General features: G+C 43.2%; 1 protein-coding gene and 1 long non-coding RNA gene across 2 annotated transcripts in view; both read left to right on the plus strand.

The window, feature by feature from the left end:
* Positions 1-41: 41 nt before the first annotated feature.
* On the plus strand, positions 42-2,815 carry LOC144586755 (uncharacterized). Its single transcript, XR_013541772.1, has 2 exons — positions 42-252; positions 2,602-2,815. It is a non-coding gene; the product is annotated as an uncharacterized LOC144586755 (long non-coding RNA).
* Positions 2,816-8,429: 5,614 nt separating this feature from the next.
* RASSF1 (Ras association domain family member 1) overlaps positions 8,430-16,526 on the plus strand; it is a 38,412-nt gene continuing 30,315 nt past the window's right edge. Inside the window, exon 1 of the mRNA XM_020788987.3 lies at positions 8,430-8,912. Within this exon, the coding sequence (XP_020644646.3) occupies positions 8,582-8,912 (331 nt within the window). The 5' untranslated portion in view covers positions 8,430-8,581. The remainder of the gene's footprint in view (positions 8,913-16,526) is intronic.

Here is a 16,526-nt window from a genome sequence, read left to right on the forward strand (position 1 = left end):
AATGTGAAGAGAACAGTTGGGGAATCTGCTCTTGAACTGGTTGACTTAACCATAATATGATTGTATAACCCAGATACATAATTATTCTTATACCTTCTAGCTGGAAATTTTGATGGAGGTCACTATATACTTTAATATCTACTTGCAAAGAAAAAACCCTGAAGTGATCATTGTTAGTGATGCTGAGAAATCTGCAACCCTCTAGATGCTGTTGGAGTCTACTTCCCACCAGATAATATGGCCAATGATCAGGTAAAATGGGAGTTGAGCAACATCTAGGAGGTCACAGATTCCCTTACCCCTGCTGTGCAGCATCTAGATATTTTGGTTAACTTGCTCTCATCCCTGTTTTTATCATATAGCCCAAGGTAGGCTACATTCCTATATTCAGTTTTCTGGAAGAAAGCCCTGTTGAACTTAGTGGGACTTACTTTTGAGTGAATATGAAGAGGATTACTTTTTTGTGTGAAATGGCAGAGCTTATGGATAAAGCAGAGGTTTTATTTTCAAAAAACTAAAACAACTGCTGTTGTTCCCTGCACAACCATAACTAAACTCTTCAGCAAACGAGTCTAGAGGAAAGAATCAAAGTTTCAAATATAACCATACACAGGGATAATTTCACATATATTGGCACATTACTTTTCTGAGTCTCAGTTTTCTACAATAGAATAGGTGGGATAACACATTGCTCACTTATGAAGTAATTTGAGGTCATTGGGGGATATAATCTGTGTAAGCAACAAGCATTGTTTTCTGGTAAGGCAATAGCATGAGACACACACAACACTGCATAATATAAATTTCTTTTTAAATTCCAGTTTGCTCCCAGGTCACATACTCTGCCTGTGTGTCTTGTTCCAAGAAAGGAAGGAACAGAGTGCCAAGGTTATTGTCTTGTAGGTTTTTAACTGATTAGCCAGCTGGAAGGAAGGGGACAGCCAAAACTACAAGCCACAAGAGGGGGAAAGGCTCTGGCAGCTGTGTTGATATGAAAAGTCTTGATCCTTCCTAGTTAAGACAGAAGAATGGACTAGCTTGGCTGGTATTGGAAAGAAGAATAGAGTGTTGCTACTTTTATAACAGAGGTTTTGTGCATCCGTTATTGTGCCTACATGGTGATGATGCTATCATTGCTATCAACACAGTCTGTTTGAGCAGCTTTTATTCAAACTGAAAGATTTGGTAACATATTTTAATGAATAGATATAAACATATTTGAACATATTTCCTTGACTCATGTGGAGCAGGCAAGCACCTACACAATACTAATTCTTAAGCACCTGGAAAAGGAAAATTGTGCTTGTAGCCTTATCTCAACCTCTTCCTTGATTATTTATTTATTTAAAATATTTTACCCAACCTTTCTCCTTTAAAAGGACCCAAGGCATCCTACATAATTGAAAGACAATATTAAAACTATCAACAGTGAGTACACAATTACTAAAAGGATTTTTAAAAGTCATACTAAAAAGACATAAGCCAGCCCCCCGCCACACAAATTCAAAGCACAATCATCCATTTTAAAAAACCCATTCAGCAAGCTAGTCATTCGGGGAAAACTTGCCTGAAGAGAAAAGTCTTTGCCTGCTTGTGGAAGGACAGCAAAGATGGGGCCAGCCTAGCTTCCAGGGTGGTGGGGATTTCCAAAGACTGGGAGCAGCAACAGAGAAGGCCCTCTCCTGTGACCCCACCAAATGCATCTGTGAGACTGGCGGAACCAAGATAAGGGCTTTTACTGATTATGTTAGTGCTCGAGCAAGCTCATAAAGGGAGACATCCTTGAGATAGCTTGGATCCAAGCCTAGGGCTCTAAAGGTTAGAACCAAGACTTTAAATTCTTCCTGGAAAAGGATTGGGGGTTATGTGCTGTCAAGTCACTTCTCACTTATGGCAACCTGCCAAACTCTGCATAAGACACAAAATTCAAGACTGCTGTATTCCTTTCCTAGTTACTGTACATTTAAGTTGCTAACCTATGTTGTACTGGAGCCAGGACTCAAGGTCAAAACTCCAAGGCTTTTACCACCTTCCTTGCACTTTCCTGCTCCCTGTGGCTTCAGTTGTCTCAGTAGTTGGGTGAAAACCAGTTTTTTGAGCAACAATGTATGGCTGTATACTATCCTTGTTGTTCCAAAATATTTAGAGGTGCTTGATCTCGTGTGGGCAATTAAGATGATGTAGCTCAGACATGGAAGACCTTTGGTCCTCCAGATGTTTTACTTATTTTATTTTATTGCACTTCTATGATGCCTTTCTCCCAGTAGTGGGACTCAAGACAATCTAACATTTCAAGGTTGTTCTAGAATTTCCACACTGGCATTCCTTATGATTTCTATCCATTGGCTATGATGCATCTGACATCTGTAATCTGTTATCTAGAAGACTATATGCTTCTCACATTTGCTTTAGAGGGCAATATGTATTTTGTGGAACATATACTTTCATGAAACTATGCACTGGCAAGTAAAATAGCATGCCTGTCAATCATTGAGGTATGAAAGTTTTTAAACTGTAATACAGGGAGAAAGGGAAGCAAGACTGAGGCTGCCTTTGGTCTCAGTATGGGGACTTACTCTCTCCCTATTTTTCTCTTCTCAGCTTTTTGTTTTATATGTAGCTTCTTTGTGACTTCCTCCCTCCCAAGCCTCACATACAAGCACACTGTTGTTTATGAAGAGATCTTCTTCCGGGATCAAGGAACTAGTTGCCTGGCCTTGGCAGTGCCCACTGCCTGGATGCAGTCTACCAAGAGGACACTGACTGTTGTCCCACTAAAGCCTGCAAGTGCTTCTTATGATTAAAATATCTGAAATAATGATAGGTTAATAACCGGAAGGCTAAAACATGTAACAAAGATACTACGAATTTGGATTCATGAGACAGGACACATGATTCAAAAAAAAGGAGAAGTATTTTCAATATCTTGGGGCTACAAGAAGGAACAAACAAAAGTGCCTTTATGAATCATTATCACAAAGGCTACTTCGAAAATTCCTCCAAATGTAACTTTTCCCTAGCAGACATTTACTCCCAGGAAATAACAAAAATAGAACAGCTCCCTTCTTTCAAGAGTAACTTTGGATGTGTTCATATGAATTCTGTTTCTTACAAGAGGGCAGTACCCTAGAGCAAATGAGAGAGGCCTGTAATATCTTATTAGGCTTTTTTTCCATTCCAAACTGAGGCATGATTTTAGGAAAGGAAGCAAATCCAAGAATATCGTTCCCTAGTAACCAACAGCAACAATCTGTTATGGACTTGACATGCAGTCAACATTTTCAGCAATAGAGCCTTGGCAGGAAGCATGTCAAGCGCCTTGATCAGCCGCAGAAGGATCAGCTTGAATGATTTCATTTACCAAGGGACCACTCAGTCCAAACTGTGCAATCATTTGTGCCATACATGGTTTTAAAAGGAGTAACATAGATAATCTAGCTCTTCTCCCAAGTTTAGGTTGGAAGACTTAGTATTAATCACTGTGAACTCTAGAAGTGCTCAGAAACAGCAAGTCTAGAAGAAGGGAGAAGGCTTGTCCTTATATATCTCCTACCAAGATACATCTGAGCATCCCAGAAGGCCACCAGGACTACGACCGTAACTAGCCATTTTAGCCCCCGGGGCAAGTAGCACAAAATGCAATCCACCCAATTTTTTTTTGTAATCCAAAGCTACCAAAAAAAGAACTTATTTAAAGGTGTGTTTAATATATGCAGCGTACCATACAACATAAATTAAGAAGCTGCCTTTTTTTTCTGAGCAAGCAGCATAGTCTTACCAAATTCCTGCCTTCTTGGAGAAGAAAGAGGCATGGTCTACCTTCTGCAGCTAGATCAGCTACCTTGATTCCTCCTCTTGGGCCATATTGAGTAGAAATGTCCTCTGCTGCGTCAGCAAAGTATGTTCTATTAACCACTGTTCTCCACCCTCCAGCTGGCCAAGTCATGTATGGTTGGCCGAGAAGCACATTTACTCTAGAGACCCTATCTACTACCATATTTGCAAATGGTGGTAGACCAGGCTAGAAATCCAGATGGACACATCTTTATAGTAGCATGGCTAGAGAAGAATTCCATGCAATTGGCCTCTTACAGCTATTGACCCATTGACCAGGCCCAGGGAGATAAATCCTTCACTAGGAAGTGTCCTCCTCCATGCATGCTTTGCGTTCTGCCACAATGATGCCCCTGCTGCCCTTGAATTTACCCATGGAACAGTGTCACTATATCTTTTGTAATTTGGCTCCCCCCCCCCCATTTTTAAGTGAAATAAAATATTTCCGTCTTATGTGCTTTTCATCATGTGATTGCGAGCAGGTTGGTCCTAAATTCAGTGTTTAGCCACTTGCATTGGCTACCATAAACTTTTCCATAATTGGCATCATTAGCATTTGGTCTTCCTTGCAAGGCTGATGTTGCTTTTCTGGAAGGAAGAGAGTTGATAGAGTTGCTGATCCCATGGCAGAGATAATAACTTCTATTTTGATTCTGGCTTCTAGAACTCAGCTGGAGCTGGCCTGGTGTCTGCAAGGCTTTGGAGAAACCTGAGGCATGTGTGTGTGCACACCACAAGGAAACCTTGTGGCTGCTACTGTCTTGTTAGCCTGAACCACCACACCCATTCAAAAGACAAATGTAGGTGATTTGTCCCTGCAAATGCTTCCAAAGTACAGTATGTTAATTTATTCCCTACCTCCAGTTAACAAAATCAAAACCACATCTAATGGTAGGAGAAATAGCTGGTAGAACATATGTAGACAAAAAACTGCCAATTCTCCTTTACAGTACCCTCTGACCTACCGTTGCATTGTTTTGGCAAACACATAATTCAGAACATGCATTTACAAAACTAATGCAAAATAATCTCCTAAAAGTAGGCTATGCGTAACTTGCCACAAGTCCAAAACAGCATAACAAAATCTCTCCAAGCAGAAGTGTTTTTTGGTAACTCCATTTTGGGATATTGGCAGGCCTCAGTAGGGAATGATGAGGTGAAGTGTGGCCTTAACTTCAGGAAGTTAATAGAAAAAGATATCTGTACAGACCACAGAATAAAAAGCTTAAGAGACACCAGAGTATTATGACTGTACAGGAGGAAAACATTTTTGAGACAATGATTTTAGACAAAGACAAACAGATAGGAGACCTGTTTACAGGCAGGAAATGCTGGGTGGAGGGAATAAAGACTCTGACCCAAGTCGGCTAAAAGAAGACTGCTAATATGCAGCTGAATGCTGTAACGTAGTGCCAGTGTGAGCAAGAGCAATGTGGCAAGAATGAGTACTTATTTATTTATTTGACTTATACAGGATACCACCTTCTGCTCACTACCATTCACACATGTTGAAAAAACAGCACTGACAATTGTTTTGTGTTGGGGTGAAAAGTGGTTAACTTATTTTAAAAAACGAATCAGCTTCTGGAATTTCCCTTGCACTGTGTCATTTTGCGAATGGTAGTGAGCGCAAGAGGATATCCTGTAGACCATTTTGACTGCTGCCATTGGTGTTGTCAACATTCAGGCTACTCTTTGCTATGTAAAGCTTGACATCATTTTTTCTGATGGCAATGTGGACACAACATTGTGCAGCAATATTTGGCCATTTCCGGACTTTTTGAATTCTGGTTACAGAAGCACAATATTTCACATTCATAATCCAGAGGGTTGGTGGGGTTTTTTTTTTAAGAATTTAATCCATTTTATCTTATTGTATATTTTGACTTTAGCAAAGCTTTTGACAAAGTGTTCCATGATATTCTGATTTGCAACCTAAGTGTGGACTGGATGGAAGAACTGTCAGGTGGATAAACAATTCACTAGAGAATCATACTCAGAGGATGATGATTAATGCCTCCTTCTCAAATTGGGCGGTGGTAACAAGTCAGGTACCCCAAGGCTCAGTCCTGGGGCCAGTGCTCTTTAACCTTTTTATCAATGACCTGGATCAGGGGGTTCAGGGACTGCTAATCAGATTTGCAGATGACACAAAATTGGATGGCATAGCTAATAACCTGAAAGATAGAAACAAAATTCAAAATGATCTAGATAGGCTTGAGCACTGCTCTGAAAATAAATGCAATAAATGCAAAACACTGCACCTAGGAAAAAGAAACAAACACACAGTTACAAAATGGGGGATACCTGTCTCAGCAATACTACAAGCGAGAGGGACCTTGCAATCGTGAGTTGAATATGAGCCAATAATGTGATGTGGCTACAAAAAAAGACAAATATATTTTAGGCTGCATTAGTAGAAGTATAGTCTCCAAATCCCACAGGGTACTCATTGCCCTCTATTTGGCACTGGTTAGTCCTCATCTTGAGTACTGTGTCCAGTAATTGAGGCAACCACCTGGCAGATATCTTTTGATTTGCATTGAGCAGTGGGTTGGACTTGATGGCCTTATAGACCCGTTCCAATGTCATGATTCTATGAATGTATGCTGCAGCCACATTTGGAATGCTGTATATAGTTCTGATCACCAAATACAAATACACAAGACAAGATAGTGTATCTAGAAAGGATACTGTATCAGAGAATTTGAAAAAAATGCAAAAACGTGCAAGCAAAGTTATCAAGATCTTAGAGCAACTTATCAAGAAATCTTGTGCTACATTTAGAGCTGTTACATTGACTAAACTGTATGGAATTACGCATAATATGATGAAAGTGAGAAGGAAATTATTTTTCTGTCTTTCTCATAATCCTAGAACTCGGAATCATTCACTGAAGCTGAACTGTGGGAGCTTTAGGCCAGAAAAAAACGACGTACTACCCAGTCAGTGTACAGTTGAAATTAAAATGGTACAGAACACAAGCAGGAAGGTACATGTTATGCATATGGATTCCCAGAGGCAATTGACTGGTCACTGGGAGAATAGAATGCTAGTTTAGCTAGGGATTTGGTCTGATCCAGCATCAGAATGTCCTTCTCATGTTCTTACAGGGACCAAGTACCATCACCACAGTTTAGTGTGCTGTTTCTGTGGCAGGGCATCCTTCCTGTGTTTCCTCACACCTGGCCGAAGAGAAGTGTGCAAACTCAAAAAACTTCTCTACTGCCTGACCTTCTTCCCAGATGCTGTACCAATGGTGGCCCTCTAGATGCTGGTCCCTTTGGCAGTGTTGTTGCGGGGGGGGGGCAGGCTCGGGTGTGCGTGAAAATCTGATCTGGTCAGTCTTGGGTACCAGTCCTTGGATAAGAACGGCGCCTCTATTGATCTCTTCAGCGGAAGCCCAAAAGGACGTCTGGGAAACATAAACACAGGCCTCCACGGGCTCCTGTTTGAGGAGAGGGGGGCACTTTGCTACTCGTCTCGCTAGGCTGTCCTGCGGACTCCTCAGACTTGACGTCAAGCTCGCTGGCCTCCTTCAAGCACTGCGGCTGCCTGCTTTAAAACCAGTAGCACCGCTGCAGAAACAGAGCACGAGCCAAAAACCTCAACATGAGCTTGGGGGGGTGTGTGTGAGAGAGAGCGGGAGGAAGAAGGGCGGCAATATTCGCCCAACCTCCCCCTTCGCTGTACCTAGAAAGTTTGAGGAAGCCTGGGGCGTGAGAGCTTTTCTTGCCCTGCGCGACGGCTCGGGCGGGCTAAGAGCAATTCGGAATCCCCGTTGCTTTCTTCCCGTGAGCCCATTTCCCTCCTTTCTTTCCTGCTGACTCTTTCATCTTGAACTCCCTCCGTTCTTTGCTCCGCAGCGCTCTCTCCTTTCTCTCCCGCCTTTTCCTTCGCCCGCCCGCCCGTTCGCCCAGCCAGCCAGGCTTTCTAATCCTTTCAGACTTTTGTCAGTCGAACAACACCGCACAGCTGCCGGGGGTGGGGGTGGGTGGGTGGAAGGCTTGCCTCACGCCTCCGGCCGCACCGTTTTCCTTGAACGGGCCCTGGGACCGCGGAGGTCCGTCTCTCGCTCCGGAGGAGCCTGAAGGCGGAAAGAGTGGCGGGGGCGCGCACGGAAAGAGCGGGGCCGGCGGTCCTTGGGCGCCCGCCGCGAGGCGCCGCCTGTGTTGCGGTCCTTTCCCCTCTCCCTCCCCGTTTCCACTCGTGAGGGGGGAAGAGACATGAATGAAGGAGGCGAGCTGGGACTTTTCCTGTGCTGCTTATCTGTGAGCAAAAAACGGCAGCGGGCAGCATTTCTGAGAAACATCCTGAAGTAACTAAATCCCCGCCAGTTTCCTCTGTTATACAGTGCGGTCAGTACACCAAGACGGTCGTCGGGGTGGTGAAGCCAAGAACGCCATCCCGCTGGTTTAAGGGACAGCCAAGACAAGGAGGCGGAGGCGGTTTCTCTGAACTCTACTCTTTCCCACAAAGATCGCCTGCAATTTTTCTGGCTGCTTTAAATCTGAAGAGAGAGGGAGGAGGCTGCCAAAGGTGGTGGGACAGCGGGGGTAGGTGGGTGGGGTGGGAAGAGTTTGTTTAGGCTGCGAAGAGTGGAAGGAAGAAACAAGAGCCTTGAGTTGTTCTGCACAGCACAGGACTTTCCAAGCAACGGGGGCTGAGAATGTTTCTCAGCGCCTGATGGGGGACATTGGGCTGGGCCCTCCTTTCCTTCACGACATCCTCGGCCCAGGAGGTGGCCATGAACCGCCCCATCGACCAGGAGATGATCGAGCTGAAGACCCTGGGACTCGAGAAGCAGCTGGACCTGACGCGAGGCCCGCGCGGCACGCCCGAACGCCCCGTCCGGCTGGAGCGGGCCAACGCCTTGAGGATCTCCCCGGGGAAAGTGCCCGAGATCCTGAGCCGCGTGCGCCAGATCCGCCTCTTGGGTGGCCAGAGCGACCCCAAACTGACCGAGGTGCTGGGTGAAGGACATGTCTTCAAGCCCTTCCCTCAGAGTCAGCCGACCTGGTGCGATCTGTGCGGAGAATTCATCTGGGGCGTCTACAAGAAGCGCCTGCAGTGCATCCGTGAGTAGCAGCTTCCCGCGGCACGTGGCGGCACTTTTGTCAGGCTTGCGGGGCGGGGCGGCGTGGACCTCAGAGCGGTAGTCGGGCAACAGGTAGCTTAGGGTATTGGAGGCCGGTGGGCTCCCTCGCTCAGAGCAACGTGTCTCTGCTTTGTTCCTGATTGGGTTCCTTTAACATCCCGGCAGGCCAGACAGAAATTCAGCAAGGGAGCCCTCCTCATCACTTCTCTCGCTGTGGGATGAAATTGCACAGCAGTGCCTGTCTTGGAAGTGTTAATGGCACAAGAGCCCTGCATGGGGAGGTTGACACATTTAAGAAACAATGAGGAAGGGTAGGTCCAAATGGGGTTTTGTACCGGGTCAAGGGTTGTTCGACAGTGGTGCTTGCTTGCTTTGAAAAGTTCAGTCCCTGAAGCATTGAAGAGAGAGGCTCAAATAATACATAGGATGATTTTTGAACATTCTAACAACTTGTTTCAACATTGTCCAGTGGAGGAATTCACAAATTTTCAACTCTAACTTCAATGGTTTTACAAGCCCCTCTCTGACATGGTAACATATATTAATCCAATTGCTTCCAAATGTGACAAGGTAGTCCAGTTGAGTATAGACATTTTTCTGCTTACAGAAGCCCTGGACCTTTGCCCTGGTGTCCTACCACCACATGAGGGTACCACTGTTCTTGGCTGAACATCTATGTCTAAAGTTTCCAAAGTTTGTACTTTCTGGAACATGTGTGAGTCCTCAGTTGATATTCACATTATATATATCAGAGCAAGATCCTTGCTGGGATGCCTTGTAGGTGCTGCACCATCTGACTTGCTTCTTCACCCCGATGTTTGGGTCAAACATGGCAGTTACCAGGAACAAAGACATTTGATATTGTCATTTGATGTTGTAGATACCTTGAGTGACGAACATGCATGGTCACTTGTATTCACAACTGTTCCCAGTCAGGAGGCACCAGAAGCCCACATCCACTGGGAGAATGAACCCAGAATCCTGATAATGAGCAGTGGATCCTGAACAAAGAACCCTATCTACTATCATAGCAAAACTGAGACTGAACTTGCATTCTGTTTAGGAGCCATGTAAGTTATACAGGCAATTAAATTTAATGAGAATAAGGAGGACACAGCAGATTATTTGAAATCTTGCATCTTGTTAATTAGAGAACATGTCTGGCAGAGGTATGTGGACCTTGTGGGCTCCCAAATATTGTTGGACTGCATCTCCCAGCAGTTCTGGCAAGTATAACCAATTACATGGAATGAAGAGAGTTGCCATTCAACATCTGGAGAGTTACTTGTTGTCTACCCCTGGTTTACTTAAGGGAGGAAAGATAAGAAAAAGAAAATGGAGTGTGGAGCGGGGAGAAAAAAGTGAACAAAGTATGTTTGGATCGGAGCTGATTCATGATCTAGTGTTAGTTCTCTCCCATTTCAGCACTGTGGTTTGGACATATGCATATGTGTATGTAATATATGAAGATGTGTGGTGTGCCATCTTAAACAGAACAGATGCATGATGCTAGATGTCCAGAAATGATGTCCTGTTCAGCTGGATTCACAAAGACAGTTAAGTGCTGGAGACACATTTTGAGTTTGGATTCTATGTGTTTTCCTTTCTTTTTGAGAATGTTTGCTACCACAGTTATATTGCTAGCTACTTCATGGAGAATACATCTATTGATGATGGCCAGTTATAATGGATTTACATGTTACCTTCAATGTCAGAAGCAGTGTACCTTTTAATATGAGCATTTGGGAAAGAGGCGTGAGGGGTTGCTCTTCTACTGTTTGTGGACTTTGTACAGCATTGGCATCTGCTGATCACTACAGCATTCTTATGGTGTTTTCAGGATGTAAGAAAACAAGGTATTTGAAACTGGATGACCTCACAATTTCCTGGTAGTTAACATTAGATTTTGCACTATTTCCATATCCTAGTGGTTTTGTCTTAAATTTTGATTCCTACTAATCTCCTTCCTGGAAAGTATAATGGGTTGGAGATAGACCAAATTACTAACTTAAATGAGATTTAAATTTAATTAACATAATCTGGATCTACCCTAAAATCTCATACGGCACTAAACTGCTGAATTCAATGCCAGAGGGCAATGATTGTTATAGTGTGCCGTTTCATGTCACACTGGCAATATGTGACATGAAAATGTATGCTATATCACTGAAAGCCCAGAGTAGACCCGTTCTAGATGGGTGGTATATAAATCTAATAAATATACAGTATAAACAAAATAAAGTCAAGTCATAAAAAACGGGCATCTTTCCATTAATAAGATTAGAAGGTGATAAAACATTGGTCAAAACCCTATTGGTATATGCATAACTTGCTACAGATAATAACAGCTAAGCTTATTGATGGTGATGGAGCATATCTCAGTTACATGTCTGGCTGCATGCCCGATTGCATAGCCAAGATGTACTGGAGCAGCTTATCAGTTAGCCACAATAAGGCCTAGGAAGATACACAAGCCTTACATGAACAACAATATGGTTTTGACCATTAACCTCCAACAGACTTGTTCTCTAAAGATTTGTATGTTGATCATTTGCATGATCAACATACAAATGCAGCACTGTTGTTTCCTCCTCATGAAAAATCACAGAGCAAAAGTAAGCAAATTTGCATTTTACAAAGTTGAAGAAGAATGTTAGGTCTTAATCACACATCCTTTACTCCGTAAATCAGCTCCATTTCTAATTCCTGAGCTGTCTTCTTGCATATTTTGACCTGAAGCATCCAGAATATTGATTTGGGAGGAGCATAAAAGGGTGAACTACAGCTGTTTTTCTTGGTTTTCTGTTGCTCTTCTTTCTCTTCTAATTTTATGTCCTTGAGGCAAGGACATAGGCATATCAAGAAAAACATGATTTCTGACACATTACAAACTGATGAACCTAATAATGAGAGGCCAAACAGTCTCTTTCTCTAGCGACACCAATATACTGTGGTAGGTGAAAATACCAAGTCTTCTCAGGTTCTGCTCATTGTTGTGGTGCATTAGGAGACAGGAAGGCTGCTTTTACTCAGTTTTTCCCCATATACAATTTTTAAAGGCACAGAAATTGTCAAGTAAAAGTATACCATCACTTTCGTCTTTCCATCTTTTTTGCAGAAGTGGCAAACATGCATGCTGAACTCTGTATCCCACCAGTCCCAGCTAGCATTATCAATAGTGACAGATGATAATGAGAGTTAAGAGCCCAAAAACATCTGGAGGACCACAAATTCTCCGCCAATGCTTTCTTTCAAAAACAGTAAGAATGTGGACTGTATAAGTTCTACAGTCTGACTCACTTCCAGACTTCTTGTAGCCAACAAGAATAATGGCTGAGGTTAGTCTGACTACTCTTCCTTCATTGCCTCCATGAAGACTAAGCAAAAGAAAATGGCTCTTAGAAACGTGCTTAGAGTTTCTTGCCTGTGCTGTTTTGTTGTTACATGCCATCAAGTTGCCTCTGACTTATTGCGACCCTATGAATGGGTGATCTCCAAAGTGTTCTGTCTTCAACAGCCCTGCTCAGCTCCTCTAATCTCAAGGCTATGGCTTTCTTTATGGAGTCAATCCATATTATGCTTAATCTTCCTCTTTTCCCGCCGCCTCCTACTTTTCCAAGATTTGTTTTTGTCACAGAATCTTGCCTTCTCGTGATGTGCCCAAAATATGATAGCCTTCAGAGTTAGTTCGAGCTTGATTTGCTCTAGGAACCACTTCTTTGGCTTTCTGGTAGTCTCTAGGGCAGGGGTGTCCAACCTTTCACCTTCCCTGGGCCACATTAGAAGATGAAAATTTGGTTTGGGCCACACATAAATTTGGTTTGGGCAGCATGGGGGGGGGCAGCCCTAGCCATCCTCCGCAGCCCTGCTCCAAGCGCGCTTACCGGCAGCTGTGATCTCAGACAGCAGAGGCTGCCATCTTCGACTCCGGCAGCTTTATGCGGCCGGGAGGGGGTCCACCTATTGACAGGGATGGCACAATACAGTCACACAGCCCCCCTGTCCCCTCCCCTCCCACTCCTTCCTTCCCTCTCTCCCCCCCACCGTTGTGATGTGCCCCGGCCGCAAGCACCGGCAGTGTAACTTGAAACTTTGGAATTTCTTTAAAAATAAAAAAATTGCCGCAGGTTGGACAAGCCTGCTCTAGGGCATTTGCAAAGCTCTCCTCCAATACCATATTTCATACAAATCAGCTTTCTTCACTGTCCAGCTTTCACATCCAATCATTGCTGCTTTCTGCAAGTTGGATGCTGATCTGCACACCTTAAATTACTGATGTTTTCCCCACCAATTTTCACTCCTCCTTCATTTGAATCTAGTCCATCTTTCTGTGTAATATGTTCTGTTTGCAGATTGAATAGATGAGGGATAAAATACACCCTTGTGCGACACTTTTGCCTACAGGAAACCATTCTGTCTCTCCATATTCCATCATAATGGTAGCTTTTTGTCCTCAGTACAGGTTATGCATTGGACAATCAAGTGCTGTGGCACACCAGTTTCTTTCAGAGCAACACATAGTTTCTCATAATCCACACAGTTAAAGGCTTTGTTGTATTCTATAAAACATTGACTGGCCCATCTCCCACTCTGCTCCAAATCCCCCTTTCTCCTCATATCTTTCTTCTCCCCCTCCAAGTGGTGAGTCAAACTGCCACTTTCTGGTGAGGGGCTCCATGATCCTTCTATAAATTGTGTGGGTTCCTGTGACCTCTGTTCCCCTTCTCTTCTCTGACACTCCCACTTTTCTCTTTCTCCCCACAAGGATAGTTTAGGAGGAGACTGGTGTCTCATTTGCTTTTAGGCCTTCACTTTAGGGACTCTCAATTGGATCAACTAGCCCATCCTCAAACCTTCTTTGGTTATCCATTACCAGTCCTTTGAAGAGACAAATTTACTCAATCTCTGTTTCTGCCCATAGACCTCAGCCTCTGTATCTACTCCCTTCTATGCTCCAACTACAAATCCTGAAGAAGATTAAATAATTTCTTCTTCTCTTTTTTAATTTCCCCCTGTGATGTGCCCCTGCGTGTCTCCTGATTATTTCACTAGCCTGAGGCCGACGATACATTCCCTCCTTTATGCTGCCACCAGTTGATTTCTGTCAACAATGTCTAATTAGAAAGATTGAGGCGCATGCTGTGTGTAAAGTTCAACAAAATAGGCTTATGGGTTACAGTTCCTATAAAAAAATTCTTCAAAGACTTTAAAGTATTCAGTAATTTTGTAATAACTTGTTTTACACTTAACTCTCTATACGCTGCACTCTCTCAACTGCCTCCCTTAACTCCTCACTCTACCACTCTAATTCCCACAGACTAACTTCTACTTCAGCCTCTCATCTCTGACTCTGACTAACTCACCAAACGCCTCTTCTCTGCCTCACCCCTCTCTTCTAGTTTCTCTGGCTCTGCCTCCCAACAACTCCCATTGGTACAGGCAAATAACCTCCTACATGAGCCAAAGTAGGGTGATTGCCACACCCCCTTTCCTGTTTTTTCTTCTCCTTTTATCTCTTCTAGCTCCTCCTTCCTTGCCTGTCCATCTTTTCCAAAGTTGGTCTTTTCCCAGGTGTTCCAGAACTGTTGGCATTTCAAGGGGATCATAGTCCATCAGGATTTCTCCCATCTCTGTGGGCAAACTTGATGTTGTTATTTCTGTAGCTGCATCTGGGAGAGAGGATGGCACACTGTCAATGCCTTTCCAGTATCCTTTTTCATGACTTGTATGTGCAGTAAACAAATTGTTGGCTTCACATACCTCTATGAATCATTTTCCTGCTTCATTTCTGACCCCTAGACCAAATTTTTGAATGGGATTTGGTTCTGCTTCATTTCCTACTTTTGCATTCCAGTCACCTATGATTATAAGCATGTCTTGTTTTGGTGTTTGATCAGTTTCCTCCTGAAAATGTGCATAAAAGCTTTCAGTTTCATCTTTTTCAGCATAGGTAGCTGGAGTATAGACTTGAATAATAGTTATATTGATACTGATTGTTGTGGGGTTTTTGGGCTCTTTGGCCCAAAGGTTGTTCTTCCTAACGTTTCGCCAGTCTCTGTGGCCAGCATCTTCAGAGGACAGCACAAGGACCAGAGTGCTGTCCTCTGAAGATGCCGGCCACAGAGACTGGCGAAACGTTAGGAAGAACAACCTTCAGAACACGGCCAAAGAGCCTGAAAAAAACCACAACAATCATTAGATCCCGGCCGTGAAAGCCTTCGCGAATACAGTTATATTGATAGTTTTTTCCCAGATGTCGGATGGATATTATTCAGTCATATTATAGGCCCTGCCTGTGTTACATCTTGCCTCAGTATTAGAGTCACGTGATAACTTCTGGGTTTGTCATTTCCAGAACAAAAAAAATGTTATAGTTGGGTGACTGAAAATATTCCATTCCAGTACATTTTAGTTCACTGACTCAGAGTGCTGCAATGTTTAAATGTTCCATTTCTTGTTTTGAGGTTTTCACTTTCCTTTCATCTCTGTGCATGCCAGCCATTAAATATCCTTTTGGTTTGAATCTAGTTGTGTCATTAGTGACGGCACTATTTGTACTTGCCTTTTGCTCTTCTCCAGGAGCTGAAGGAGTGCTTTCTGCCCTGCGAGCTTCATGTTTCATCTTGGACTGTTTTGTCATAGGGTTTTCAAAGTGGGAAATTTTCATCAATGGTTTATCATTGCCTTCTTTTGTGCAGCACTAACAAAAGTTATGTGGCTTGCGTGCCACTGCTATTGTCTGTGAAAGATCCTTCATCAGTGTCAACTTCAGTTACCGCTGCTGCCCAGTACCTGCCCTCCAGAGGTTTCTCTGCCCTCATCACTATTGGAACTATCCATTCTCTTCTGCTGATGTGACTGTTCTTCCTTGAAGTAGGAAGATGCATCTTAAGCTGATGCTTCAGCTGCGACCATTCTGCCTTGGGTGAACTTGCTAAGAGTCCAGACTCATAATGGGGTCTAGCTTCCTAACGGCCTTGCACTCAGCTTCTCTGACACACTCAAACCCCTACACTACATTGTGTGACTCCAAGAAGGGGTGCCTGTGCCTAATAATACTCTAATTCTGCATGATCACTGCTGGCTAATAGTTCTTTACAGTATTGATGCTAAACTGGTGTTTAGTCACAGCAGCAGCAGCACCACATCTGTGAAGGAAACTCCTTTTCATCTGCTTTATTCCTGGGATTAACCAAACTGAACCAGAGGGGGAAATAGAAAGAGTAAATAAAGAGGCATAAGCAAAAGAAAGCAAATGCCTATAATAATTTTAGGTACACATCCTGAAAGTTATTATTTTTAGCAATAATTCAGTTTCACTTCTAGAGTGCAGGTATTTTATTGAAAAACATATTAATTTCTCCAGTGCAAATTAGACATGTAGTACATATTATTCCTTTTAATGTTAATCTTTTTATGATTGTGTGTACGGATCCAGGGATCAAATAATTTCATATTACCTAATCCAAAATTAAATTATCTAATTTTTGCAATTTACTGAGTGAGGTGTACATTAATAGAAAGGCATCACAGTAATGCCTGTTAATTATAACAGAAATCACCCCTTTCAGTCACTAGAGGGTGTCACAGTGCA

The sequence above is a fragment of the Pogona vitticeps genome, chromosome 2, assembly GCF_051106095.1.
Source record: "Pogona vitticeps strain Pit_001003342236 chromosome 2, PviZW2.1, whole genome shotgun sequence".
NCBI classification, from domain to species: Eukaryota; Metazoa; Chordata; class Lepidosauria; order Squamata; family Agamidae; genus Pogona; species Pogona vitticeps.